The sequence below is a fragment of the Psammomys obesus genome, unplaced genomic scaffold (assembly GCF_907164565.1).
Source record: "Psammomys obesus unplaced genomic scaffold, mPsaObe1.curated_primary_1811, whole genome shotgun sequence".
NCBI classification, from domain to species: Eukaryota; Metazoa; Chordata; class Mammalia; order Rodentia; family Muridae; genus Psammomys; species Psammomys obesus.
In genome coordinates, this window is record NW_026596143.1 from 10639116 (window position 1) to 10666027 (window position 26912).

General features: G+C 39.3%; 1 protein-coding gene and 1 non-coding gene across 4 annotated transcripts in view; one reads left to right on the plus strand and one right to left on the minus strand.

Moving 5' to 3' along the window:
• Nucleotides 1–26912, plus strand: part of Ddhd2 (DDHD domain containing 2) — a 37132-nt gene that overhangs the window by 1746 nt on the left and 8474 nt on the right. The window contains exons 3-16 of one of the 3 annotated variants that reach the window (XM_055593369.1): nucleotides 300–487; nucleotides 2206–2295; nucleotides 3209–3329; nucleotides 4370–4459; nucleotides 6686–6821; nucleotides 12788–12996; nucleotides 13243–13310; nucleotides 15768–15890; nucleotides 16890–16985; nucleotides 19395–19478; nucleotides 19571–19726; nucleotides 21060–21162; nucleotides 21293–21463; nucleotides 23099–23258. In XM_055593369.1, the coding sequence (XP_055449344.1) occupies nucleotides 300–487; nucleotides 2206–2295; nucleotides 3209–3329; nucleotides 4370–4459; nucleotides 6686–6821; nucleotides 12788–12996; nucleotides 13243–13310; nucleotides 15768–15890; nucleotides 16890–16985; nucleotides 19395–19478; nucleotides 19571–19726; nucleotides 21060–21162; nucleotides 21293–21463; nucleotides 23099–23258 (1795 nt within the window). The remainder of the gene's footprint in view (nucleotides 1–299; nucleotides 488–2205; nucleotides 2296–3208; nucleotides 3330–4369; nucleotides 4460–6685; nucleotides 6822–12787; nucleotides 12997–13242; nucleotides 13311–15767; nucleotides 15891–16889; nucleotides 16986–19394; nucleotides 19479–19570; nucleotides 19727–21059; nucleotides 21163–21292; nucleotides 21464–23098; nucleotides 23259–26912) is intronic. The other 2 variants (XM_055593371.1, XM_055593370.1) reach the window with 2 other exon arrangements.
• Nucleotides 8390–8492, minus strand: LOC129666416 (U6 spliceosomal RNA). Its single transcript, XR_008718571.1, has one exon. It is a non-coding gene; the product is annotated as a U6 spliceosomal RNA (small nuclear RNA).

Below are 26912 nucleotides of genomic sequence, written 5' to 3' on the forward strand. Positions count from 1 at the left end.
TGTATCTGTGTGAGTGTGTGGGTTTGTGTGTGTGTATGTAAGAGGTATTATTGTCTTACAAAGAGAAAAAAACTGTTCAGGTAATGTTTTTTGATTAAAATATAATTGGTTTGACATAAAGTAGTTCATGAAAAAGATATGAGAAAAGAAAAAGTTAGGAAATGAGTTCTGTTTATTTTAATATGTAGCCAAGTAGAAACTGTTTAGTTTCACATGATTTTTTGGACTGTAACTTACATTTGTGTTTTGGGAAAGTTATTGTGACATACTGTACTTTTCTCTTTTGCAATTCTTGATAGAAGATTGTAATGAGAGAGTAGTCCCCACGGATGGGGGCAGATATGATGTTCACTTAGGGGAGAGAATGCGCTATGCTGTGTACTGGGATGAGCTACCCTCAGAGGTGAGGCGGTGCACGTGGTTCTACAAGGGAGACAAAGACAGTAAATATGTTCCCTACTCAGAGAGCTTCAGCCAAGTTTTGGAGGTAATCCTCTGCTTTATTTTACTTACTGCTTTCTCTATTTTTTTCCCCTTTCATAATTTAGCATTTAAAAAATTCTTCTAACATATTATGTGAAACTTCCAGGAAAAGTTTGCATGCTTCTATGTCATGCTTAGTTTCAGAGTAAAGTTTTAATTTTAAAATTTAAGAGCTAGGTGAAGTGACACACACCTGAAATCCCAGTGTTGGGGAGGCAGAGGCAGGCGGATCTCTGTGAGTCTGAGGCCAGCCTGGTCTGCCAGGACAGCCAAGGCTACACAGAGAAACCCTGTGTGGAAAAACAAAACAAAACAAAAAAGAAAAGAAAAAAGAAAATTAAAATTTTATAGACATTGTATTATGTCTTCTAAATTTAAATGTAGCCAGGTAGTGGTGGTGCATGCCTTTAATCCTAGTACCCAGGAGGCAGAGGCAGGTGGATCTCCACAAGTTTGAGGGCCTACAGAGTGAGTTCCAGGACAGCCAGGGCTACAAAAACCCTGTCTCAAAAAACAAAAATAAATAAATAGATAAATAAATTAATTAATTAAAAATGTTTCTCTAATGGTAATTATTGTTGACATCTAAAATATGACAAAAGGCAATCTTTTGAAATAATTTTTAGAAGATTTTTGTTTGTTTTATTGAGATAGGGTGTCTTTGTAGTTCTGGCTGTCCTAGAGCTTGCTATGTATAGGCCAGGCTGGCCTCAAACTCAGACAGATCTGCCTTCCTCTGCCTCCTGAGTGCTAGAGCTAAAGGCGTGTATCATGATGCCTAGCAATTTAAATTTTTTTTCTTTTAATGAGTGTTTTACCTGCATGTACGTGCAGTGATGAAGGAGGTGAGGAGAAGGTGTGAAGCCCCTGGAGCTGGAGTTATGGATGGTTGTGAGCTGCCCTGTGGGCGCTGGGAATTAAACTCAGGTCGTTTACGAGAGCAGCAAATGCTCTTAATTCCTGAGCCCCAATTTGTATTATTTTTGCTCTGAGAAATACATTTTTCTTGAAATTGAAATAGATTGTTATTGACATACATGTCAGTATGAATAGTGGTAGAATTTAAAGTAGCATTTTTATTTGTTTTGTTTTTATTCAGTAATTTGTTTGTTTTTTGTTTGAGAAAGGGTATTTGTTTGGTTTGTTTCATTTTGTTTCTTGAGGGAGAGTCTCCCATACCTTAGATTGGCCTTTCACTTGACAGGTAGCTGAAGATGGCTTCAACTTCTGATATTCCTGCCTCTACCACTTTGCATGGTGGCATGCATCCCTACCCTTGGATTTACACTTTGGTAGTGATAGAATATGGGCCTTTTTGCATGCTACACATGCATTCTACTAATTCAGCTACATCTTTTTGAGACAGGATCTTGTTGTATATTTCAGGCTGGCCTGGGACTCAACTGTGTGGCCCAGGTTGGGCTCAGATTCATAGTAATACTCATGTTTTAGTCTCCCAAATGCTGGGTTTACTGCTACAGGCCACCACACATGGCTACTGATCACTGTAAAAGATTGTTGATGAGCTGGGGATACAGTTCAGTGGTAGACTGCCTGTCTAGTATGTGCAAGGTCCTGGATTCATTCTTCAGCACCAGTCTACCAGGAATTTTAAGATGACTTTGTTAAGTTGGAAATGATTTTTTATTGGAATTCATTAATAAATTAAGGTTTAAGAAAAAGTTGTTAGAAAGTTTAATATAGAATATTTTTTCTTTTAAGGAAACATACATGCTTGCTGTAACTCTGGATGAATGGAAAAAGAAACTAGAATCTCCAAACAGAGAAATTATTGTACTACACAACCCAAAGGTAAAGTGAAGTGTGTTGTGTATCACTAAGGAAAACAATGGATCTTTTGTTCTATGGACGGCACATAGAATAACCTTTGGCATAGCTCATATTGGACTCATTGTTACAAAAGTTATTAATGCATATAGTCACTATTTACTCCAGCTTGTACGTAAGAAGTTTCTATATGTTTGTGATGTATGTATTGTGTAGTGTGTCTGTGTGTGTTTGATTTGTATACAGTGTATGTGTGTATGTGGGCTTGCTTGTTGAAGTCAGAGGACAGATTTGAATGTCAGCTGTCCTAGGAAGACAGGACTTGTTCTTCATTGTTCTCTGATGCATACACGAGGCTAACTAGCTCACAAAAACCTGTCTCTGCCTCCAAGAATCCTGTGCTCTGCCTTCCATCTTAGCTTCAGAGTGCTGGGGTTAAGATTCATTGTGTCCAAAATTCATGAATTTTGGGCATTTTAACTCAGGTCCTACACTATGAAAGCAGTGAGTGCTTTACCCATGGAACCATCTTCCCAATTTTGCTTAGGGAAAATTATCAATACATTATGTAAGCATGTCTTTCATTTATAGGATTTATTTTTAAGAGAGTATCTCACAATATATAGCATTGGTTGGCTTTGAACTCACTGTATAGATCATACTAGCAATGTAGACCAAGCTAACCCAAACTCACAGAAATTCTTGCCTCTGCCTCCCAAGTGCTGGAATTAAAAGCATGCGCCCATCCCATCTATAGTATGTTATTAAAAGATCTGTTAGTCTGATACATTTTCAGGGCTCTCACTTTAGGCTATAGGAATTGCATGTCAAAGTTCCAGTTTAGGTTTAGTTATATGAAAGATGTGTTTCTGTCATTCACAGTGTATTGAATCACAAGGTAACGCAGACTATATTGCTCTAATCTTTTCTGTTTAAGCTCATGGTGCATTACCAGCCAGTGGCAGGGTCTGATGAATGGGGTTCAACATCCACTGAGCAAGGTCGACCAAGATCAGTAAAAAGAGGAGTTGAGAGTATCCCTGTTGATATCCACGGTGGTAATGTTAAGCATTTATTTTTCTTATGTTCTGACATTTGTTTATTCTTTTAAATTGTGGCTTTTTCCCTTTGGATTTGTGTCAGCCCTAACCTACCTGAGACCCTACAAAAGACAAAATTTAGATGAAGTGATGTTAGTTGTAATTAGAATGAGCCCACATAATGAAAGGACATTCTTCATCCTCAAAGTAACACAAATCCAAAGGGAAAAAACCAGCAAAGATTAATTTAAAATTTCAGCCTTTAAAAACATGATAGATATTATTATGATGATTGGTTAAAGTGGGATAATTAGATAAGAGAAATATGTCAATGATTGGTTGCCTGGATTTGGTTACTGTACTGTTGTTATTTGTAGGTACAGTCTTAGTTAATGCATGTATTGAAGGCTTAGAGAGGTATGTTGCATGAAACCTGGTGATGGAGTCGTTTTGCTTCCAGATAGTTCAGAAAAGTAAATATATGTGTGTTAACACATCCAAGAAGAAAGAGCATAGTAAAGTTCAATATGATTATTTTAAAAGTTGAATTTGTAGCTTGAGTGTGGTGACCCATGCCTATAATCCCAGCATTTGGGAGGTGGAGGCAAGAGGATCAGTTCAAGGTTAGTCTCCATTCAAGATCAGCTCAGGACAGGCCCTTTGTTAAAAGCACAACACTAAAACAGACCCATTTAGATCAGTGAAAAGTGCACGGAGTGAGGTGGGGGGTTCTCTTGTACTTTTGTTTATAGCTTATAGCTATTTTAAAATAGTTTTAAAACTTGAAAAACAACTTCAGAGGCTTGTTTAAGAATAATTATAATCCCAGCATTCATGATGCAGAGGCAGGTGGATTGCCAAGGCTAGCTTGGTTTACATAGTGAGTTTCAGGCCATCCAGAGCTACATAGTAAGACCCTGTCACCAAAAAATAAAGAAAAAAAAGTAGGAAGTAAAATTAATGTACTTTTACTAAGTAGTTAAATATATGATCTATTTTTATTTTAATTTTGTTATATTTATAATGTTTCTAATTTTTCTTTTTAATTTTATTTCTAGGGGAACCTTTACAAATAGATCACTTAGTGTTTGTAGTCCATGGGATTGGACCAGCTTGTGATCTCCGCTTTCGGAGCATTGTTCAATGTGGTAGGTTTGCAAAGCATGCAAGATCATTTGAGGAAAATTATCTCCTGTGAGGAGGCTCAAGCATTGTCTTTTAGTCTGTTGTCTTAACGTAAGAAGATTTGTAGAGCCAAGGATATTGCGAGGGAGTGGTGTTTCCCTGCTTAGACCTGAGCACTAGGAATTTCCAGAGACTTAATACTCTTAACTAGTGATCCATGAGTGAATAAGCCTATAATCCTGGGGAAACTGTTCAGTGATTTAAGCAGCCTATTTATAACCAAATTTAGAGAGAACCATATGGATGAGAGTTGAAGTAAATAATAGAAACTTATCATTGTGGTAATTCATAACACAATAAACTTCTTGATAAACCTCAAGCTTTAAGTCATGAATATAATTTAATTTGGAATATAGTATCTTCAAAGCTTGATGGTATTCAAAGTCTGTTAGATTTGGGAATTCCCTTCTACTGGTAATGTTTCTGAATAAACTAGAATTATGTTCTGTCAGATTAAGGTTGATGTGATAAGAATGTTGAACAACAGTTTATTTTTTTAAAAAATCTAATGTATTAGGGGTTGGGGAGATGGCCCAGCAATTAAGAACACTCATTGGCTGTTCTTTCAGAGGATCAAGGCTTGATTCCAGCACCCACATGCTGTGCTGGAGCCCACCGGCAGAGTCCAACAGTACCCAAGTTGGGAGTGAGGGTTGAAATAATTAAAACAAATCACACTACATACGGGATTGGCTCCAGAGGGCTGTCAGTAAGACTGCAGCATGGGTTTATTCCACAATTTTTTATAGACAAAGCAAAAACAAGTCACATCAATACAAAAAGTTTTCGGAACTTCCAAAACTACTTCCCTATAGCAGATACGGTCCAAGGTCACACATTTTAAGGAACTTGGAACAAGTTTTAAGGAACTTGGCAAAACTTCCTCTTTTCTGTCTCCAGGTGAAGGCCAGGGTGAAAACGTGTTTTTTTGATAAATAACAAAGCAGCTTGACAGATAAGCAGCTCTCTCTACAATGCTGGCTCACAAACTCTCTGAACACCAGTTCTAGAGGATCTGATGCCCTCCCCTGGCTATGCATATGGTACAGACGTACATGCAAAGCATACATGCATGAGTAAAATAAAAATTACTTTTTTTTTTTTTTTTTTTTTTTTGAGATAAGGTTTCATGATGTATCTCTGGCTGTCCTGGAACTCTTTCTGTAGCTCAGGCTGGCCTTGAACTCAAAGAGAGCTGGTTGCTTCTGCCTCCCAAGTTCTGGGATTAAAGGCATGTGCTACTACACCTGTGTAAAAATAATTTTAAAATATATAAAAATTAGTGGCTAATGGCTTTTAAAGCACAGGAAGTTCTAGCTTTCAAGCAGCTGTCTTCCCAGTTCACTAGCCTATTTCTATTCTAGGACTGTCTGTTTGTCCTTTCCTCTGTTTTTTTTTTTTTGTTTTGTTTTGTTTTTTTTTGTTTTTTTTTTTAGTTTTTTTGAAATGGGTTCTCACTGTATAGCCCTGGCTGGCCAGGACTAAATTATGAGGACCAGCCAGCTGCATTTCACAGAGTTCTGCCTGCATCTGCCTTGCAAGTGCTGGCATAGAAGGTCTGAGCTACCACTCCCTGCTGTCTTTTTATTTCACAATAAACTGCAACTATTTCTCTTTTAAAACTATTTTTAAATTTTAAAAAATTATATTTTCTTACTTATGTTTGTGTGTTGGCACAAATGTGACCCAACACATTTGTGGAGGTAAGAGGACAACTTGGGGAAGTCATTGTTCTCTTTGTACCACATGGGCCCACAGGTCTTCAGGCCTGGTGGCAAGCGCTGTTACTTTTGAGACTTTTGGCAGGATGAACTAGCTGACGCTATTTCTATTAAACACACGTGAGGAATCAAGCATAGGGAAACAGTAACAACTGGAGTTAGGACAACGATATAGGATGACTGCAAAACTTTTGACGTGGAGTCCAGGGATTTAAAAAGGGAAACCATTCCATTGACACAATTTTGACATCAGCTTTTTTGGTAAAATGTGTTGAATGATAAACCCAAGCTTATAGTAAATGAATATCTCCTAAGTAGATGTCTGAGTTTCTCTGAAGCTGGTTACCTTGATTCCATTCAGTGTGTTTTCTAAGGGTGTGTAGGCAGGGTGCTGCTTCGTGTTTTGGTGCATCCTGAGTCTGTATTAATTGCTTCACTGTTGATGCATAAGTTTATTTTCTTTTCTAGTTAATGATTTTCGAAGTGTTTCCTTGAACCTGCTACAGACACATTTTAAGAAAGCCCAAGAAAATCAGCAGATTGGAAGGGTAGAATTTCTTCCAGTCAACTGGCACAGTCCTTTGCATTCTACTGGAGTGGATATGTGAGTCCCTTATACCCTTGAATTGTTAACTATGATTGTAATATTTTCTGATTGTCATCATGCTTAATGACATTTCTGTTATAGCTGATTATGTATTAAAATTAGAAAATTAAAGATGGAAATTTTATTTAAATCCCATCAGAGAGATAGACAACTTGGGTCAATGACAAATCATTCATATTTAAAGCATAGGTAAGTAACTGAGCACATACACTACTATGCACAAATTAACTGATCACACCTCATTGTCCTGCTAGCCTTGGTGGTACATCTCTTTAATCCCAGCACTCAGGAGATAGAGGCAGGTGGAGGCAGATGGATCTCTCTGAGTTTGGGGCCAGCCTAGTATAAATATGAGTTCCAGAACAGTCAGGACTACATAGAGAGACTCTCTCTTAAAAACAAAGCAAACCAAAACAAAAAGATTAAGCTTCCCATAAAAGCAGTGAAAGACCCCAGCCTCACACTAAGTTAAACATAGCTAACGCCATTTTGTGGGACACCACTGTTTTGTAAAACTCTAAAGGCCAGATAAAAAACTAAAAAATCACTGAGAAATCCTAGCTGTGTCACCCACTTGGGATATCTGTGGTCAGGCTGCCCCAGTCATACTAAAAACAGTTTGTGTTAATCACTCTCATAGATATCTGTGAGACTGTTTCAGCTAAGATAGAGAAAAACAAAATAACAGGTGGCGGACCACATCAAGGGGTCATCCTACCCCCCCTTGACCACCCAGTTCCTGGAATCTTAGTGCCCCTGCCAAACTTTGACGCAAATTGTGGTCTCGTGTAAACGTACCAATCAGCCCCCTGTAACCATGCCCTCTCACTTCTGTACCAGTGCTTCTGCTCTAAAACCCTATAAAAACCCCAGTTTTTCCCCAAGGAGGCGCGCAAGGTCCTCCCGAGTGACCTTGCTGCCCGGAGTACTCGTGAATCAAAATAAAAGCCTCTTGCTGTTTGCATCCGAATGGACTCGTTGTTCTTTGGGAGGGGGTCTCTCTGATGGAAGATACCCTCCGGAGATCTTTCAGCAGCACCTTTCTGGTACTTCAACTTGATATTGTTTTTTCCTTGCCCTGTACTTCAACAGAATGCATACCAACCTCCTCATAGTCATTCTGTAAGACAGCCATGTCCTCAGTAGCTTCAGAATTTTCAGCATTAAGTAGGTTTTCTCTCTCTTGTTTGTGCTTTCTGTTTTGCAGAGTTGAGAATCAATCCATCCCAGGCAAGCAGTCTATTACAAAGCCATGTCCCAGCATCTCAGCATCAAGGTTTATTGATTGGTGAATGCTGCAGGATTAGCTCCTCCCAGCTCACATCCTCATTTTTTGGACAGGGTCTTACTGTGTAGCCTGTGCTGACTCTGAAGTTTTGATCTTCATGCCTTAGCTTCCCAGTACTGGGATTACTACATACATACAGCTGTACTAACATATATAGCTTCAATGTGGAGTTTTTATGATTTTACAGTTTTTTTCTATAATGGATCTGTGTTCTCATCCACATACCAGTGTACAAAGGTGTGCTTGGCATATATCAGATCAAATTTGTGGTTAAAAAAAAAAACCTGACTAGTTCTTAAATTTTTATGTCATCTTTGCACAGGAGGCATGCTAATCTTCTCTGTATTATTCTAATTTTAGTATATGTGCTACAGAAGCAACCACTGTATATATTTTGGAGATGTCTTATTAAGTGATAGTCAGTCCTTTATCTTTAGATATCTCTGGTTAAAAGAAAAGAATTGTCACTGATATGGTAGCACACAATTAATCACAGCACTTTGGAGGCAGAGGCAGGTGGATCTCTATGAGTTCAAGGCCAGCATGGTATACATAGTGAATTTCAGGACAAAACAAAAAAACCTCTTGAATATGGTATGTTTAAATATGTACAATTTATTCAGTACATCAGTTATTCAAAATGTACTGCTATGCATACTACATTTATACACAACATTCTCAAAAAAATAATTAACAAGTAATGATCAAGATATTTAGTTTGGTAGCAAATGTCTGTAACCCTGACATGTGGGAGGTATAAGTAGGACCAACAGTTCAAAGTCATCTTTAGCACACAGCAACTTTAAGGTGGTCAGTCTGGTCTGTATCAGATCCTGTCTCTTAAACCCTTGAGTTTCTGATCTTCTGCCTAGACTTTCACAGTGCTAGCACTATAGTCATGCCACCCATAGTTTATGTAATGCTTGGTGCATGCTGCTAGGCAAGCATCCTGAGCCATGTCCTCATCCATCACACATTTAAACAAATCTCTTATTTGTTCTTTGACTGTTTCATATATTCAATGCATCTTGATAATATTCACTCCAGCACTTCTCAACCATATTAATCTCCCAACAGGTCCCCTTCCCACAGTCAGGTCTTCTTTGTGTGTGTGTGTAACTCACTTAATCTGGTTACTGCTGCCTGATGGAATATTGATTGATCTTTTTGGCTTGACCTTGTGCTGATTTGTTATTTTTGTTTCCTGTGTAACCATAACTGCAGTGAGTTCGTGAATGCAACAGCCATATTATGTCCACAAGATGGGATTTCACAGCATTCCTCCTCCTCTTGTATTTATTTCTGTCCCTCTTCTGCATTGTGTCCTGAGTTCTAGAGGTGTTGATAAGGATGCCTCATGTAGGTTGAACGCCCAACAATCACTTATTCTTAGCATTTGACCAGTTACCAATCTGATTTAACTGCTGCCCACTATAGAAGAGCACTTGTGACCAAGGTTGAAATCAGCACTAATCTATGTGTAGAAACAAATATTTAAATTTCTTTTGAGACAGGGTCTCACTCTGTAGCTTGGCTGGCTTAAACTTGGTGTATTGATAAAGGTATATGGCTGGCTTTGAGTTTCCAGAGATCTGCCTGCTTCTGCCTCCTGAGTGCTATGATTAAAGGTTTGTATGCAAGCATGCCAGACCTTATAACGTTCTTAATATTTAACTTTAAAAACCAGTGTTGATTGGTTGTTGATTGGAGTTTTAGAAGCTAGTCACAGTTTACTAAAACTTGCAGAGAACATTTAGTTTTCAACTAAAATGTTTTCTATCCCATTGCGAAAATTAATGTTATAAATAGACTGCATCAACTAATAACCTACTGACTGCATTCTGTAACTTTTTTTGAACTTTATTTTTATTCTGTCTACGTGAGTGTTTGCCTGCATGTCTATCTGTGCATCACTTGTGTGCCTGGTGCCCAAGACTAGAAAGGGCATCAGATTCTGTAACTGGCATTATGATGATTGTGAGCCACCATGTAGGCTCTGACAATCGAACGGTAGTCCTCTGCAACAAGCCAGTTGTCTTATCTACTGAGCTATCTATCACTCAAGCCGATCTTTAATTCTATAATTAACCCCGAGCCTTCTTTTTTGTTTTTGTTTATTTTTTGAGACAAGATCTCTCTCTAACTCTGGCTGTCCTGGAACTCCCTATGTAGGCCAGGCTTCTTTTGAATTCAGAGATCCACCTTCCTCTCCTTCCTGAGTACTGGGATTAAAGGCTCTCATCACCGTGCCTATCCCCCTGTGAGACCTACAAGCCAATATATAATTACAGTCTGCAGAACACAGAATAAGCATTGGCTGTTTCAAACTCACAGCCGAGAATGGCTCAATAAACTTCACATTCAAAAACAGCTGAGAATTATGTAGAAGGGAACTGAGAAGTTATTGCATGAGTTTAAAGTTTCGTTAAGAGAGCTGTTGCTTCTTTCAGACTACTTTGGTTAAAATGCTCGTATAAGTTGCGATTTTCTTGAAATCATTGGAGTTGCAAGTAGTTTTTTCTAATTTTTAAAAATGCTTCTAGGTAAAATGGTAGTGGAACATAGTGATAACTTTTTCCCCTGTCCCTGCATTGACTGATAATGAGCAGCCCCCTTTACCTTTAGACATGGTGAAAAGTTGAGATAGATCAAGCAAAAGTGGAGCATCTCTGTGAGTCTGTTCAGCTCCACCTCTCACTGCACGTTTGCCCCTTCCTGCCTGGAGTTTTGAAACAGTCTCCTAGTTTGAAATTTAAGGTACACATTTCTGCTTTGAGAATGTTGTGGTCATGCTTCATAGTTTGTGTTGTTGATTTTCCTTAAGTCCTTTGTACTTAGAGAAATTTTTTATTTTATATATGTATTTCATGTTTAGCTCTAAAAATCTGTTTGGATTCGTCTTAGATCTGTATATAATTATGGAAATTTATTTAAAATTTGTTTTTTTTTTTTCACCATAGTTTTTGAAGTTAAGATGTGCATTATTAGCTGGTGTGGTAGCACATGCTAGCTTCTAATTCCAACAACTAGGAGACAGAGGCAGGTGGATCTCTGTACACAGAGAAACCCTGTCTCAAGAAAACCTAAATAAACAAACAAACAAACAAAAAGATGTGCATGAATACTGCCAAGTAACTAACCCTTTTATTTCATGTTAGATGTTTAATTTCTTGAAATGAGGAACCACTACTTATTTTGAGCTATAATTTTCCTTTTTTTTATTTTTTATTAATTACAGTTTATTCACTTTGTATTCCCCCATAAGCCCCTCCCTCTGATTTTCCTTTCTTAAATGTTACTTTTTATTTTGCTTTCTTATTCAAAGATGATAATTTAGTTAATTGATATACATTAGATATACTCAATTTTAAATCTGTAATAAGTATAAACTGTCTTATGATTAAAAAATATAGTAGCTAGTAGAGTTTGGGATTTAGCTCAAGTCCTGTGTGCAGTCCTCAGCTCTCTGGGGAAAAATATCTGAAGATATGGCTCAGTGTGTTAAGAACACTCGCTATATTTCAGAGGACTCAAGTTCAGGTCCTAGCAGCTTACATGGTGGCTCAGAACTGCCTGTAATTCCAGTTTTAGGGCCTTCAACACCCTCTTCAGGCAGTGGTGTCACACGCCTTTATTCTGAGCACTCAGAGGCAAACAGATCTGTGTTAGTTTGAGGCCTATCTGCACAGTAGGTTCCAGGATGGATGGCCATGATTACATAGAGAGTCCTTGTCTCAAAAAAGAAAAAAAGAAGAGAGAAGCATTTCTAATTAACATTCAGATCTCCAAGTCTAGGGCAGGGGGAAGCTTGGATCAGCCAGCTTTCCCAGTTTCTGCTCCCTGGAAGATTATTATTGTGTGTGCATATGAAATGGGAGAGCCTTCCTCCAGTGTCTCTCCCCATCCTGGGGCCCATACCTCTTCCCAAGTCACCAACCCTCTGCCCCCTGAGAAAAACTGGACATGGGGGGTGGGGAGGGGAGCTGACCAGGGGACGACACTTTCCTGTGACATCCAAACTTTGGCAACCCCAGTTAGTGTTTGAGCCTGTTTGTCTCTTGGGCACCCCTTTGACACCTTGATGATTTTTGGCAACTTCAGAAATAAATGGCAGTTTTTATGGGGAAAAGATTCAGATTTCCAGTGTCTGATGTTGTATATACTATACAAATATAGTCATACACATATATTTAAGACTGAAATCCATGCCGAGGATGGTGATGTACACCTGTAACCCCATTACTGGAGAGGCTGAAACAGAGAATCACAAGATCAAGGCCAGCCTGAGCTACCAAGTGATATACTGTCAATTTTTTTTTCTAAATTGCAATCCAAACAAAGTCTGTGCACTGACGTCAAATGATGAATGATGTCTTTTTTTTTTTTTTTTTTTGGTTTTTCGAGTCAGGGTTTCTTTCTGTTGTCTAGGAACTTGCTATGTAGACAGGGTGGGCCTCAAACTCAGAAGAGATCTACTTGCATGACATGGCATGTCACTATCTTACCTCATTATAATTTTTTTGTTTGTTTTGTTTTTGCTTCACTGAACATATTTTTAAGCCTATGTCTTTTCTACATTTTGATAGGAGAATAAGCTAAATAGTAACTAGAAAGTAGCAGTGGATTAGATTTAGGTTTCCTGCTCAAAATAACTCTTTTTTTTTTCTTCCCTCAGAGATCTGCAGAGGATAACCCTGCCCAGCATTAATCGGCTCAGACACTTCACTAATGATACAATTCTGGATGTCTTCTTCTACAACAGCCCCACCTACTGTCAGACTATTGTGGATACAGTAGCTTCTGAAATGAACCGAATATATACACTTTTCCTGCAGAGGAACCCTGGTTTCAAAGGGGGTGTATCCATTGCTGGTCATAGTTTAGGTAACAGATGAATTCCCTGTAGTCAGAGAGGACTATCACATTTTGAAATACAATGTCTTTAATCAGTAACAGAATCAGAGAACTGCAAGTACCCGTAGTAGAGCATTTGGAAGGGGTTGGAAGGGTGGTGGTAAATTGGGAAGCTCTCTGTGTTGATTTTCTTATATTTGTAATTGGCTTTATAACTTTTTGTATAAAAGACAGCCAATGTCTTAGAAATTGTCCCTTCTTCTATTTTACTTATAGGTTCGCTTATATTGTTTGATATCCTAACAAATCAGAAAGATTCTTTTGGGGATATTGACAGTGAAAAGGTAATTTGGAAGTTTAGATAGGTTCTTTTGTAGTGTTCCATACTAAAAATTTTAAATTTTTCAGCTTTTTGTGTTTAGCTAAGTTTAGTCTTTTGCCATGCTAATGTTAAATGTACATTTATCTTAACAGTCTGGTAATTGTGTCTTGTCATTCTTGGGTGATAGAAGCAAGATAGTGTTTTGCATCTACAAATCACTGCCATATTGTAAAATGAGCATAGGTGTCTTCCTTCTCTTTGTAAATATGCACTGCTGGTGCCTGAGTAGAACTGTAATCGTTGAGCTAATTGGAGATTTTGTATAAGGATATGAAGAGTGACTTGGACGGTTTATACAAGTTATGTGTGACAGCCAGCGGGAAACATGATGTTGAAACCTTTCTCTTCATAAAGTCCTAGGAACATTGATCATTGATAGTATTGATTTGGTATTTGGTAGACACTTTCTTCTATTTTTTTCTTTTTGGAAGTGTCCAGTGAACCTTTGGGTCATGTGTTCTTCCAGGATTTGGGCTCTGTCTTAGACTATTTTATATCTTTTTGTTTGTTTTGTTTTTTAGATTCATTTATTTATTTATTTACTTTTGAATTTTATTTTTTTCTTATCAGTTACATTTTATTAACTCTGTATCCCAGCCGTGTCCCGATCCCTCATTCCCTCCCAGTTCCTCCCTCCCTCCCTCCCTCCCTCCCTCCCTCCCTCATCTCCACCGTGCCCCTTGCCAAGTCCACTAATAGGGGGGACCTCCTCCCCATTCATCTGATCCTGTTTTATCAGGTATCTTCAGGACTGGCTGCAAAGCTCTCCTCTGTGGCCTAACAGGACTGCTCCTCCCTTGGGGGGTGGGGAGGCCAAAGAGCCAGTCATTGAGTTCCTGTTAGAAACAGTCCTTGTTCCCCTCACTGTGGGAAACCAATTGGTTACTGAGCTACCACAGGCTACATCTGAGCAGAGGTTCTAGGTTACATTCATACTTGGTCCTTGGTTGCATGTCAGTCTCAGAAAAGACCCTGTGCCCAGATATATTTGGTTCTTGTGGAGCTCCTATCCTTTCCTCATCAGACTAACTCCCCTTCTTTCTTATGATTCCCTGTACTCCGCCTAGATTTATTTTTATATATATAGCTTTTTTATATAGTTATTTTTTATATTTATTTTGTCTGTATATATGAGTGTTTTGTGTGCATGTTTCTGTGTGCATCAGAAGGTACAAGATCCCTTGGAACTGATGGTTGTGAGCCAACATGTAGGTGCAGGAACTGAACTTGGGTCCTTGGAAGAACAAGTTCTTGTAACCACAGAGCCATCTCTCCAGCACCTCTATAGCTGTTTGCCTGTGTGTATCCATCTGCATCATGCATGAACCTGCTGCCCCTGAAAGTCAAAAGAGGGCATCAGGTTCCACGGAACCGAAGTTGTAAGCAACCATGTGTGTGTTCTAGAAACCAAATCCAGGCTCTCTACAAGAGAACAAACTGTTAGCTGCTGAGCCGTCTCTCCAGCCTCCCCATCTGCATTTTAAAGTTTTATGTGTGTGAGGGTTTTCCTTCGTGTATGTCTGTGCACCACACTTGTATTGGTGCTCTCAGAATCCAGAAGAGGAAGGACATCAGATCCCCTAGCACTGGAGTTACACACAGTGAGCTGCCATGTGGCTGCTAGGAATTGAACCCAGCTCATCTGGAAAAGCAGCCAGTGTTTCAACCGCTGAGCTGACTCTCTAGCTCTGACTGTTTTATTTTAAATTATGTTTTTTTTTTTTTCTTTTTTTGAGAAAGGTTTTCTCTGTGTAGCTTTGGCTGTCCTGGAACTCTGTAGACCAAGCTGGCCTTGAAGTCACAGTGATCTATCTGCCTCTCAAGTACTTGGATTAAATGCACGTATCACCACCATGCAGCCAAATTATGTTTTCTTAATAAGAGCTCAGGGTGTTAAAAATGATAGAAAATATTTTGATAGTAATTTAAATACATTTTTGCCAGGTGTGGTGACACACACCTTTAATTCCAGCTCTTGGGAGGCAAAGGCAGATGGATCTCTGTGAGTTTGAGGCAAGTGTAGTTTATAGAGTGGGATCCAGGCCAGCCAGACCTAGATAATGAGTGAGACTGTCTCAACAAGAAAAAAAGGAAAAAAGAAAAAAACTTGGTGGTCACTGTTTTATTTTATTTTGTGTAAGTTAATACTTACTTAAAACTGGGTGTGGTGTTACTTACCTATTATCCCAGCACTTGGAAGGTTGAAGCAGAAGGATCAAGGATTAAAGGTCATCCTCATTTACATACTAAGCTGGAGGTCAGCCTGGGCTACGTGAGACCTTGTCTCAAGAACAAAGCAAAGTGTAAAGTTGATTCATTATTGGGAATCTCTTACATGGTACACTTCAAATTATAAAATAGTATTAATAATAAAAATAAATGAATTTACAAATAATAAGCTTTGTGATACAATTTTTAGGATTCATTAAGTACTGGTGAGGATCGAGGAGATGTACCAACATTAGAAGAAGATCTGAAGAAGCTTCAACTCTCCGAGTTTCTCACTGTCTTCGAGAAGGAGAAAGTTGATAAAGAAGCTCTGGTAGGAATAGGCTTTTGTATTTTATACCAAGCCATTTTCATTATTTTTATCTTTATCATGCTTACCAAGAACATGACCTTTGGAAGCTTTTCACTTAAAATATTTCACCACTAATGATGATCTTTAGCATTGTTTATCTGCTTTTATCATATTGCTGTGTGAGAGCACACAGATCAGATGATCCATATTGATGCGCACTTGTACTAGAGTATGATCTAAAGCAGGCTAAGCTTAGAGAAAATGTACTATCCCGAGTCTTATTTCCTGTTAGAGCTAAAGAGCTGTACTGTTGGTGTTTTCTTTTTCCCTTTTTTGTTGTGCTTTTTCTGGTTTGTGGAACATCTCTTCACTTAGCATATATTTAATTGCCCCCTATGATCAGGAAGATAAACCTGTCTACTGACTTTGGTGTTAGTAGTTTTGTAGAAAGGTACATTAATTGTACATTATTTAATTAAAATTATACTAAAAATTGATGAGGAAAAGTACATGGTGCTATAAAACTGCAAAGGAGAAGGAAGTCTTTCCCCACTAAAATGAGTGGCATTTATGTGAAATTTTGATGTTACTGTATTGTGTTATATATCTGTGCTGGCCAAATGTTCTCCTAGCTTTTGTCCCTTAGGAGCACAGTCCCGAATAACTGACATTTAAGTGGCTCATCATGAAGCCTTTAGATACCCAGCTTTCCTAGGTCTCTTTTGGTTTTTCAAGACAGGGTTTCTCTGTGTAGCCTTGCTTGCTGTGCTTTACTCACTTTGTAGACCAGGCTGGCCTCAAACTCTCAGAGATCCGCCTGCCTCCGCTAGGATTATAGGCGTGTGCCACCTCACCCTGCTGACAAGGTTTTCTTTATCAAAGTTACTTGGAGGTTATACCTTAAGGGAGCCAGCTCAGTGTAGAACTAAGAACAAGAGTGACTCCTTTTAGAATCTAGAACATTTAATTGATTTTATTTTGTCTAGAAATAAACAAAACAAAACTGTTGTTTATGCCTAGGCTTTATGTACAGACAGAGATCTTCAGGAAATGGGAATTCCCTTAGGACCAAGAAAGAAGATACTAAACCATTTCAGGGCCAGAAAAAATTCAATGGTATGTGTCTAAAATTGTTTGATGGGCTGAGACAGTTCTTTGACACTGACAGTGTACCCTTATGCTTTGTGAGACATACACTCTGCTAACCAAGCAATGCTTTTGTATTTTTTTTTTCATACTAGGGATTGAATCTAGGACCTTACACACGATAGGCAATTACTTTAAAACTGGGCAGTATCTCACTAAGTTCTGGCTGGTTTTGAGTTCATTCTGTAGGCCAGGGATGCTTCAGTTTGAACTTGAGATCCTCCTGCCTCAAGCTTCTCAAGTAACTGGGACTATTGGACCTATACCACCAAGCTCAGACCTGGCTTGTTTTTTGTTTATGTTTTGATGAGACAAGGCTTCCCCGTGTTACTCAAGCTATCCTCAAGCTCTTGGGATTTTCTTTTTTTCTTTTTCATCTTGAGACAGAATCTCACTATCTAGCTCTGGCTGTCTTAGAACTCACTTGCAAAATCAGGTTGGCCTTGAACTCAGGGAGATCCTCCTGCCTGTTCGTCCCAAGTGGTGGGATCAAGGGTGTGTACACCACCTTACCTGGTTTTTGCTTTCCTTTGTGAGCCATATTGTTGGAACTACAGATGTGTGCTACCTGGCTAAGCAGTGTTGATCATTAGACTTTGGCCCTTTTGGAAATTAAACCCATTTTCTTTATCTGCATCTTTAGAAATGCTATTGGTTTCAGAAGTCTTTCTCTTTAGAGCTCCTACCATTCTGATATCTTTATAACAGTGTTGTTAAAGTTCCTATCACATACCATACTTTTTTTTTTTTTTGAGACAGGGTTTCTCTGTGTAGCCCTGGCTCTCCTGGTCTCTTTGTAGACCAGCTGTCCTCAAACTCAAAGAGATCTACCTGCCTCTGCCTCTCAAGTGCTGGGTCTAAATGTGTACACCACCATGCCCAGCAAATTTAACCTTTTAAAGTATAAAATCTAGTTGTTTTTAGTCTTTCATACTTCTATAACCATACCATTAATTCTAGCATCTCTCCATCACCTCTAGAGAAAATCCCATACCAACTTGTAGTCATGCTCCATTACTCACTTACCCCACCCTTTGTCAGCCACTGCCAGTCACTATGTTATTCTTCTTTTATTACTTGTGGTAAATTTCCATGTAAGTGAAATTACACATATATAGCTTTTTATATGACTGCTTCTTTTCATTTAGCAAAATGTTGCATGTTAAGATCTGTGTATGTCCCTTCTGCCTTATTGTGTGTGAATTTGTGTTTGTGTGTGTGAGTACATGTGGGTGTGTGCATGTTTGTGTATATGAATGTGTGTATATGTGCACGTGCGTTTGTGTTTGTACCCACATGCCTGTGTTTGTGTGTTTGTGTGCATGTGCACTCTGTGTGTGAGTGTGTGTGTGTGTGGTCAGGGAGTGTTCCTTGTCCTCCTCATTTGAGTGCTGGGATCCTGGGCATGAACCACTACCTCTAGTTGCAGGCCTTTTTTTTACCTTCTTTTTAACTTTTTAGTGGAATGCCCCCTTTCTTTTTGAGACACAAGTCACACATTCATTCATTCATTCACTCATATTGAGATAGGGGCTTACTCTTTAGCCCTGGTTAACATGAAAATCACAGAGATCTGCTTGCCTCTGCCTCTTGAGTGCTGAGACTAAAGGTGTGCACCACCACATCTGGAAAGACACAGGTCTTGATCCAGTATTTGTACTATATCCAACACCTAGAGAGACATCAGATTGCCTTGATTATAGGGGCATACATTTGATAGAATTTAGCAGTGCTCTGATGTTGTCTGTCATGGTTGCCTGAAAGTTTAGCTGCTGCCAAGACGAGTGTGTACAGCTCTCATTCATTTATTTGTTTATACTAATATGTTTTTTGAGACATGGTTCCACTTTGTAATTCTACCTGGCCTAAAACTTGACCTGTAGAAAAGGCTGGCCTTAAACTCACAAAGATATACCTGCCTCCAAGTGCTGGGATTAAAAGTGTGCTCTACCACGCTCAGACCTTATGTATTTTTTAAAGATTTATTTTACTGTTTTGGTTTTATTTGTTGGACTGCATGTGTGTTTGTGTACCCGTGCATGCCTGGTGCCTGTGGAAATCAGAAGAGGACATTGGATTATCTGGGACTGCAGTTACAGACAGTTGTGAGCTGCCGCGTGTGTGCTGGGAACCGAACCCGAAGTCCTCTGGGAGAGAGGCCAGTCTTAGCCACTGGGCCATCTCTCCAGCCCCCTTCATCATTTTTAAAGCACACAGGGAGTCAGCTCATAATGTAGGGCAACTATCGTTTGCTCAGTAGCTTTATCTTGTTTTGTAGGAAACCACTTAAAATTATTGATGTGTTTCCTTTCACATTAGCAGTTTTTTCCAGTGCATAGTCTTTTCATGTAACGATTTTTTTTCTTTGATTCTTTTTAGAGCGTTAATAGACCAGCCACATCAGCTTCAGAGGTGAACATCCCCAAGGAAAATGGTGACTATCCAGATGTTGGCATTGGGCAGGTAAAAATACTCTTTTTTTTTTTACTATTAGTTGTCATTGGTAGATAAGACTTATTATTAATGAGAAATGGCTTTTTTTTCTTTTCTTACAGGTATCTGTAAAATACCCCCGGCTCAACTACAAGCCAGAAATATTCTTTGCCTTTGGATCCCCAATTGGAATGTTTCTTACTGTCCGAGGATTAAGAAGAATTGATCCTAATTATAAATTTCCCACATGCAAAGGTTTCTTCAATATTTACCATCCTGTAAGCAATGGATAGCTGCCATATAGTTTTACCTATATACTAGGGTTTCTTAGCAAACAGCATGGAATCATGTAATTTTGTCTTGTATTGATTTGCTTTTCTGTATTATTCTTTAGTAATTAGACAGTTAGTGGTACTGATTAGGAAGAAATTATTAGAAGTTACTGATTAGGAAGAAGGTGGCAGTGGCACATGCCTTTAATCCCAGCACTTGGGAGGCAGCTGGCATGTGGATCTCTGAGTTTGAGGCCACCCTGATCTACAGAGCGGGTTCCAGGACAGCCAGAGCTAGGAAGTAATTAGAAAGGAGAACTGTGCATATTCATGTGCCAGAGGGCAGCCCTGGGCACCACTTGCCAGGTGCTGTCCTTTTTTTCTTTTGTTTTCTTTTTTCTCTTTTCTTTCTTTCTCTTTCTTTTTTCTTCCTTTCTCTCTCTTTCCTTCCTTCCTTTCTTCCTTTCTTTCTTTCTTTCTTTCTTTCTTTCTTTCTTTCTTTCCCTTCCTTTCTTCTTTCTTTCTCTCTCTTTTTCTTCCTTCTTTCTTTTTCTTTCTCTCTGTCTCTTCTTTCTCTTTTTTCTTTCTTCTTTCTTTTCTTTCTTTCTTCTTCCTTCCTTCTTTCCTTTTTTTTTTTTTTTTAAGATTTATTTATTATGTACATCTGCATGCCAGAAGAGGGCACCAGATTTCATTTTAGATGGTTGTGAGCCACCATGTGGGAATTGAACACATGACCTTTGGAAGAGTAACAAGCACTTTTAACCTCTGAGCCATCTCTCCAGCCTTCCTTCCTTCCTTCCTTCCTTCCTTCCTTCCTTCTTTCCTTCCTTCCTTCCTTCCTTCCTTCCTTCCTTCCTTCCTTCCTTCCTTCTTCCTTCTTCTTTCTTTCTCTCTTCCTTCCTTCCTTTCTTTTTCTTTCTCTCTTTTTTCTTTCTTTCCTTCTCTCTCTCTCTCTCTCTCTCTCTCTCTCTCTCTCTTTTCAGGGGCTCCAATTGGCCTGGCCTGCAAATTGCTAAGTAGGCTAGACTGACCAGGCAGTGAGCCTTAGGGATCTGCCTGTTTCAGCCTTTCCAGTGCTAGCATTTACAAGTATTTGTCATTATGCTAGCGTGTTTTTTTTTTTTTTTTTTTTTTCCTATGGATTAAATACAGTCTAGGGATCAGACTTAGGTCCCCTGGTCCCCTTGTAGGTCAAGCACTGTATTGACTGGGCCACCTCCCAGCCCATGACTGTACCTTTTTACAAAATGTAACTATTTTTACCTAAGATACATAGTTCCTCAGACTGTCTTCTTTATTAGGGATAAATATTTAGCTGTTATTTTTTCCTATGTAGTTTGATCCTGTGGCATATAGGATTGAACCAATGGTGGTCCCAGGAGTAGAATTTGAACCAATGCTGATTCCACATCATAAAGGCAGGAAGCGGATGCACTTAGGTGAGTCTGGGTATAGAACTCGATAATTCTGGATGTTCTAATGAGTGTCAACTAAATGGAACTATTTCTTTTCTTTGCTGGACCTTAAACTTGATGTCATGTAGCATTTTTTTATTCACTTATGTTTCAGAACTAAGAGAGGGCTTGACCAGAATGAGTATGGACCTGAAGAACAACCTGCTGGGCTCACTGCGGATGGCCTGGAAGTCTTTCACCAGAGCTCCATACCCTGCCTTACAAGCTCCAGAAACAGCAGAAGAAACTGAGGCAGAACCTGAATCAAGTTCAGAAAAGTCCAGTGGTCAGTGACACTACTAGAAATTACCCGAGGAGGGATGCCATGCTGTGGAGTTCTTGCCCATGACCTTCTTTCCTTTCCTCTTTAATTATGTAGGATCTAGTCTGTGAGTTACAGTTGCCCTTGAACTATGCCAACCTTTCTTGACTTTTTAATAGCTAGAAATTAGGGAAATAGTATACGTGAGGAAAATGTCAAGAGACACCATTAACTACCCTTGAAACATTCCCACTTTGGATTTGGGAATGATATTAAAAGTCTACTCTGTGCCAGGCATTGTGGGTCTCCACAGTTTTAATGTCAGTGCTTAGGAGGCAGAGGCAGGTTAGTTCAGAGCCAGCCTGGGCTATATAATGACTTTCAGGCCAGAAAGTCTACTCTGACATTCCTACTTTAAAAAAATAATCACTGTGTGTGTTTGTGTGAAGTATGGCATGTGTGTACAGCTGCTAGTGGGGTTCAGAAAAGGGTACTGTATCCCCTAATGCTGAAGGTACATTCAGTTGTGAGCTGCCCAACATGGGTGTTAGGGACTAAATTTAGATCCTCTGGAAGATCAGCAAGTGTGCTTAACTGTCTAATCAACTTACAGCCCCCTTACTTTTTTTTGAAATGCTTGTTTTTGCTCTTATGTATATGTGTGCATGGCTGAGAGTGTGGATGTGTGCACCAAATGCATGCCTGGTGCCTTCAGAGGCCAGGGTCATTGGGTCCCCTGGTATTGGTGTTATAGGGGGCTGGGACCTACCTGATGTTGGTGCTGGAATTAAGGCTGGGTCCTTTGCAAGAGCAGCAAGTCCTTGAAATTGCTGAGCCATTTCTCCAGCATCAGTACCTTACTTTATATAAGGTGAATGTGTGTTTGTATCAGAGAACTAGCTAGGATACTCAGTTCCCTACAGAGTCTATCATTGTTTGCATTTAGTTTATAAAATTCAATACACTTGACTCATGGGTGTACAGGTGATGAGTGTGTCAATCTAAAGAAGAAGCTGAGGAGCCAGAGAGATGGCTCAGAGATTAAAAGCACTATCTGCCCTTCCAAAGGACCGGGGTTCAATTCCCAGCATCCATATGGCTGCTCACAACTGTCAGTAATGCCTGTTCCAAGGGATCTGACACCTTCACAGTAATGCACATAAAATAAAATAAATTATTTTTTGAAAAAAGAAGAAATTGAACAAAATTAGTGTGGTCCAGGGGCTTTAAAGAAGTCAAGAGGAAGAAGACAGAAGAGAGCTGTCTAAGCAGAGCACTCATCGCACAGTAAATGTGGGGTCTGAGGGAGCATTTACTCTCCGCTGTGTGTGTACATCTTCATGTGTACATGTACATATGGGTGCAAGTGTGTGTGTGTTGGTGTACAAGCATTGCAGGCTCGAGTGTCTTCCTCCATCTTTCTTCACCTTAGTTTATTTAGACAGTCTTTCACTGAACTTCGAGCTCACCAACTGGCTAGCAAGACCCAGGGATTCTCCTATCTCTGCCTCCCCAGTGTTGGAATCACAGGCATGTGTGGCCATGTCCAGGTTTCTTTGTGGGTGTCTGGGTGCTGATGATACGAGCTCAGTCCCTCAGGCTAGTTGAGTCACTTTTGCAGTCCTGCACTTAGGTTCTTACTGGCTCTTCTGTATCCAGATGCTAACACAGAAGAGCCTTCTGTGGAAGGTAAAGAAGAGGTCCCTATCAATGTGGGAATGCTGAATGGAGGCCAGCGCATTGACTATGTGTTACAGGAGAAGCCCATCGAGAGTTTTAATGAATATTTATTTGCTTTACAAAGCCATCTATGCTACTGGTAAGTGGCTTGTATTTTTTGTTTTGTGTGCTGTATCCTTATCTAGTCTTCCCTTTCTGCTCCCTCAGTGTTGAGTGGGGTCTCGGAAGTACTGGCACCAGCTTTACCCTGGCCTTTAAAGTGTATCCTTTGAAGCTACTGTGAGTGTTCATGTCTGAAACTCTAGTATTTGTGATACTGAGTCTGGAAGGTTTTTAGTGTGTAGGCAGCTGGAGCTCCCCACTAAAATCCTGCTCCTCTACAACAGCAAGGGGAAGAAAAGAAAAATAGGAAGAAAAGAAAGCAATCCATTTAAAAGCATTTACAGCAGCTAAGTCATATGTGTTATTACTAAATATAATTAATTACCTGATGGAGAGTAGATCAGAGTAGTGGTGATTGCTAAACAAAACAATTTTGTGTTAGGTGCAATGGCACACACCTGTAATCCTAACACTTGGGAACAAAGAGGCAGGTGGATCTCTGTGAGTTCAAGGCCAGACTGGTCTACAAAATGAGTCCAAGATAGCCAGGGATACACAGAAAAACCCTGTCTCCAGAAAAGAAAACAAAAACAAACAAAACAATTTCATCATCAGTGAAACAGAAAGAAAAGAAAACCAGAAAAAGAAGGATGGGGTACAGAGAAGTGTTTCTAAAAGCCACTACCTGTAATTTCAGTACTCGAGAGGCCGGGCCAGGAGGATTGCTGTGGCCTCGTTTATTGTTGTTTATTTGTTTTTCTTTTTATTAATTCAATTTATTGTTTTCTCGTTTTATGCTTTGGGGAATTCCTCTATGAACTCTCATAGATTTACTCCTCTATGAGAGTTGATATAATAAGTGTCATCTTTATGTGGTAAATAGACTCAAACTAAAGCTCAACAAAATCAATGATACAAGGAGCTAAAATAATGCCCTTTAAATGTGGTCTCTTTAAAATGTTTTGCTCGTTTTATTTAAAAACAATTACGTGTGTACACATGTTCTACAGCATGTAAGTGGGAGTCAGCACAGCTTGTGGGAGTCAGTTCTCTCTTCTGTGTGGGTCCTGGGGAGTAAGCTCAAGTTAGTCAGTCCTGGTGACAAGTACCTTTATGGTTGAGCTATCTCACTGGCCCTGCCTGTTTGCTTATTACAGAATTAAACTTAATTTAAGAATTGTTTTTAAAGCTGGAAATGTTGGTACATGCCTGTATCCCAGAACGTGAGGAATGGAGGCAGGAGGATCAGGAGCTCAAGGCCATATTTGAGCTGCTGAATTTCCAGTTTGAGGCCAGCCTCACCTGAATGAGATCCCATCTCAAAGTCCAAAAAGCTAGACAAAAAAGAATGGCCCCTCATAACCTGTAATAAATTTTTCTGAGTGGTTTGAAAGTCAAAGGAAAATACATAATTTAAAAAAAAGCGCCAGGTGTAGTGGTAAATGCCTGTAATTCCAGCATTTGTGAGGCAGAAGCAGGTGTATCTTTGTGAGTTCGAGGCAAGCCTGATCTACAAATTGAGTTCAGGACTGCCAAGGTTTTTACACAGAGAAACCCTGCCTTGAAACACCAAAAAAAAAAAAAAAAAAGTTCTTTTATCCCATCTCATGTCAATCTATCGAGTCTCCTCCCCAACATGCAGCTATCATGTTCTTTTAACAAAGAAAAAGATTTCTTTAAAAATGTAGATGGTAGGGGGCTGGAGAGATGGCACAGAGGTTAAGAACACTGACTGCTCTTCCCAGACATCCCGAGTTCAATTCCCAGCAACCACATGGTGGCTCACAACCAACTATAATGTGATCTGATGCCCTCTTCTGGCAAGCAGGTGTATATGCAGATAGAGCACTTATATGCATAAAATAAAAAAATATTAAAATGAAAAATGTACATGGTAGACATTTCTTTTATCTTATCTACTGATATTTCTCAAGTTTCTTCATTCTTTCAGACACAGCATTCCACTTCATTAGTTTATCACAGTTGTATGGCCAGTCCTCTGCCAACAGACCTTTAGGTTTCTGTCTTTCTACTTTTTATATCATGTTCACGTTGCTTCATCTGCTCACCAGTCTGTCAGTACACACTTAAAAATGGAACTGCTGGCATAAAGCCATATGCACTTTTAATATTTGGTAAATGCTGCCAAACCAAGGTTGTCCTTTACAAAAGCATTTTGCACAGTAATTTGTGTCTCTGCATGCATGTGGGTCCCAGTGATCTGACTCAGGTCATCAGCTTGGCAGCAAATGCTTTACTCACTGAGTCATCTTGCTAGCTCAGATTGTCCATTTTTACATTCTCACCATGTACATACTAATGTTTCCCCTAGCCTTTTGTAAATAGTTCTTTAAGAATAGATTTCTGTGTACATGTATGTGATATATAGACATGTTTATATACACACATGTGTGCAGGCACATGTGTACTGTGCATACTTGTATATGGAGGCCAGAGGTCAATGTCAGTGCCTTTCTCTAATGATTAGACCTTATTTTTTTGAGACAAGGTTTCTGACTGAATCTGGAGCTCACTGATTAAACTAGACTGGCAGGTCATTGAGCTTTAGGATAGACCTGACTCAGTGCTCCTTGGTCCTCCTTCTCCAAGTACTGAGGTTTTAATTATGTTCTGGACATGCAAACCCATATCCTTATGCTAGTGCAGCAAGCACTTTATAAACTGATCCATCTCCCCAGTCCCCTTTCCAACACAGTCTTATCAACTTAAAAATGTTGACAATTTGTTGGTTGTAGGATATATAATAAATACAGATACTTCAAGTTTACAAATTGGTGAATTTCGTTATCTGTGAAACCATTACCATAATCAATAAGTGACAATACCCATCACTGAAAAGTTTGTGTTCCATTGTAATTCTCCCTGTACCCACATCTCCAGGGACTGATCTGCTTGTTAATGTACAGTAGAGTGCATATGACATCTATTTGGTAGTCCCATCTTAAGTACTTCTCAATTGCTGTGACAAAGCACCACAACCAAAGCAACATAAAAGAAGCAGCTTATTGAGAATTAGAGGTTCAGAGGGTTAGTCCGTGAGCATGGCGACAGGCATGGCACTGGAGCAGTAGCTGAGAGCTTGTATCTTAAGACAACAGCCAACATGAGGCAGAGGGAGAAAGCTAACTGGGAATGGCCAGACTTTCAAAACTTCAAAGCCCACTCCCAGTGACACCTTCTCCAACAAGGCCACGCCTCCTAATCCTTCCCAAACAGTTCCACCAGCCAGGGACTAAGTAGTCAAACATATGGATGTTTGGGGGTCACTCTCATTCAAACCACAAAATCAGAATATATTTCCTTTTTTGGTTTAGCTTCCCTAAAGGGAATTATTTCAAAATCTATCCGTGTTGTGTATATAATGTATTCCTTTCTAGTGAATGATCAGCATTTCTACTGTATGTATGCAACCCACTTATGTCTTTACCTCTCGTTTTGTCAAGACAGGGTTTTTCTCTCTGTGTGGGGTGTGTGTGTGTGTGTGTGTGTGTGTGTTATTTTTTGAAATAAAGCCTCACTGTTTAGAACAGATTGTCCTCAAACTCGAAATCTTCTATCTTCCTGAGTGCTGGATCCAGTGTTTACCACTCTTGGCTTAATATTTGACATCTCTTCTTTTTCTCCTTTCTTTCTTTCTTTCTTTCTTTCTTTCTTTCTTTCTTTCTTTCTT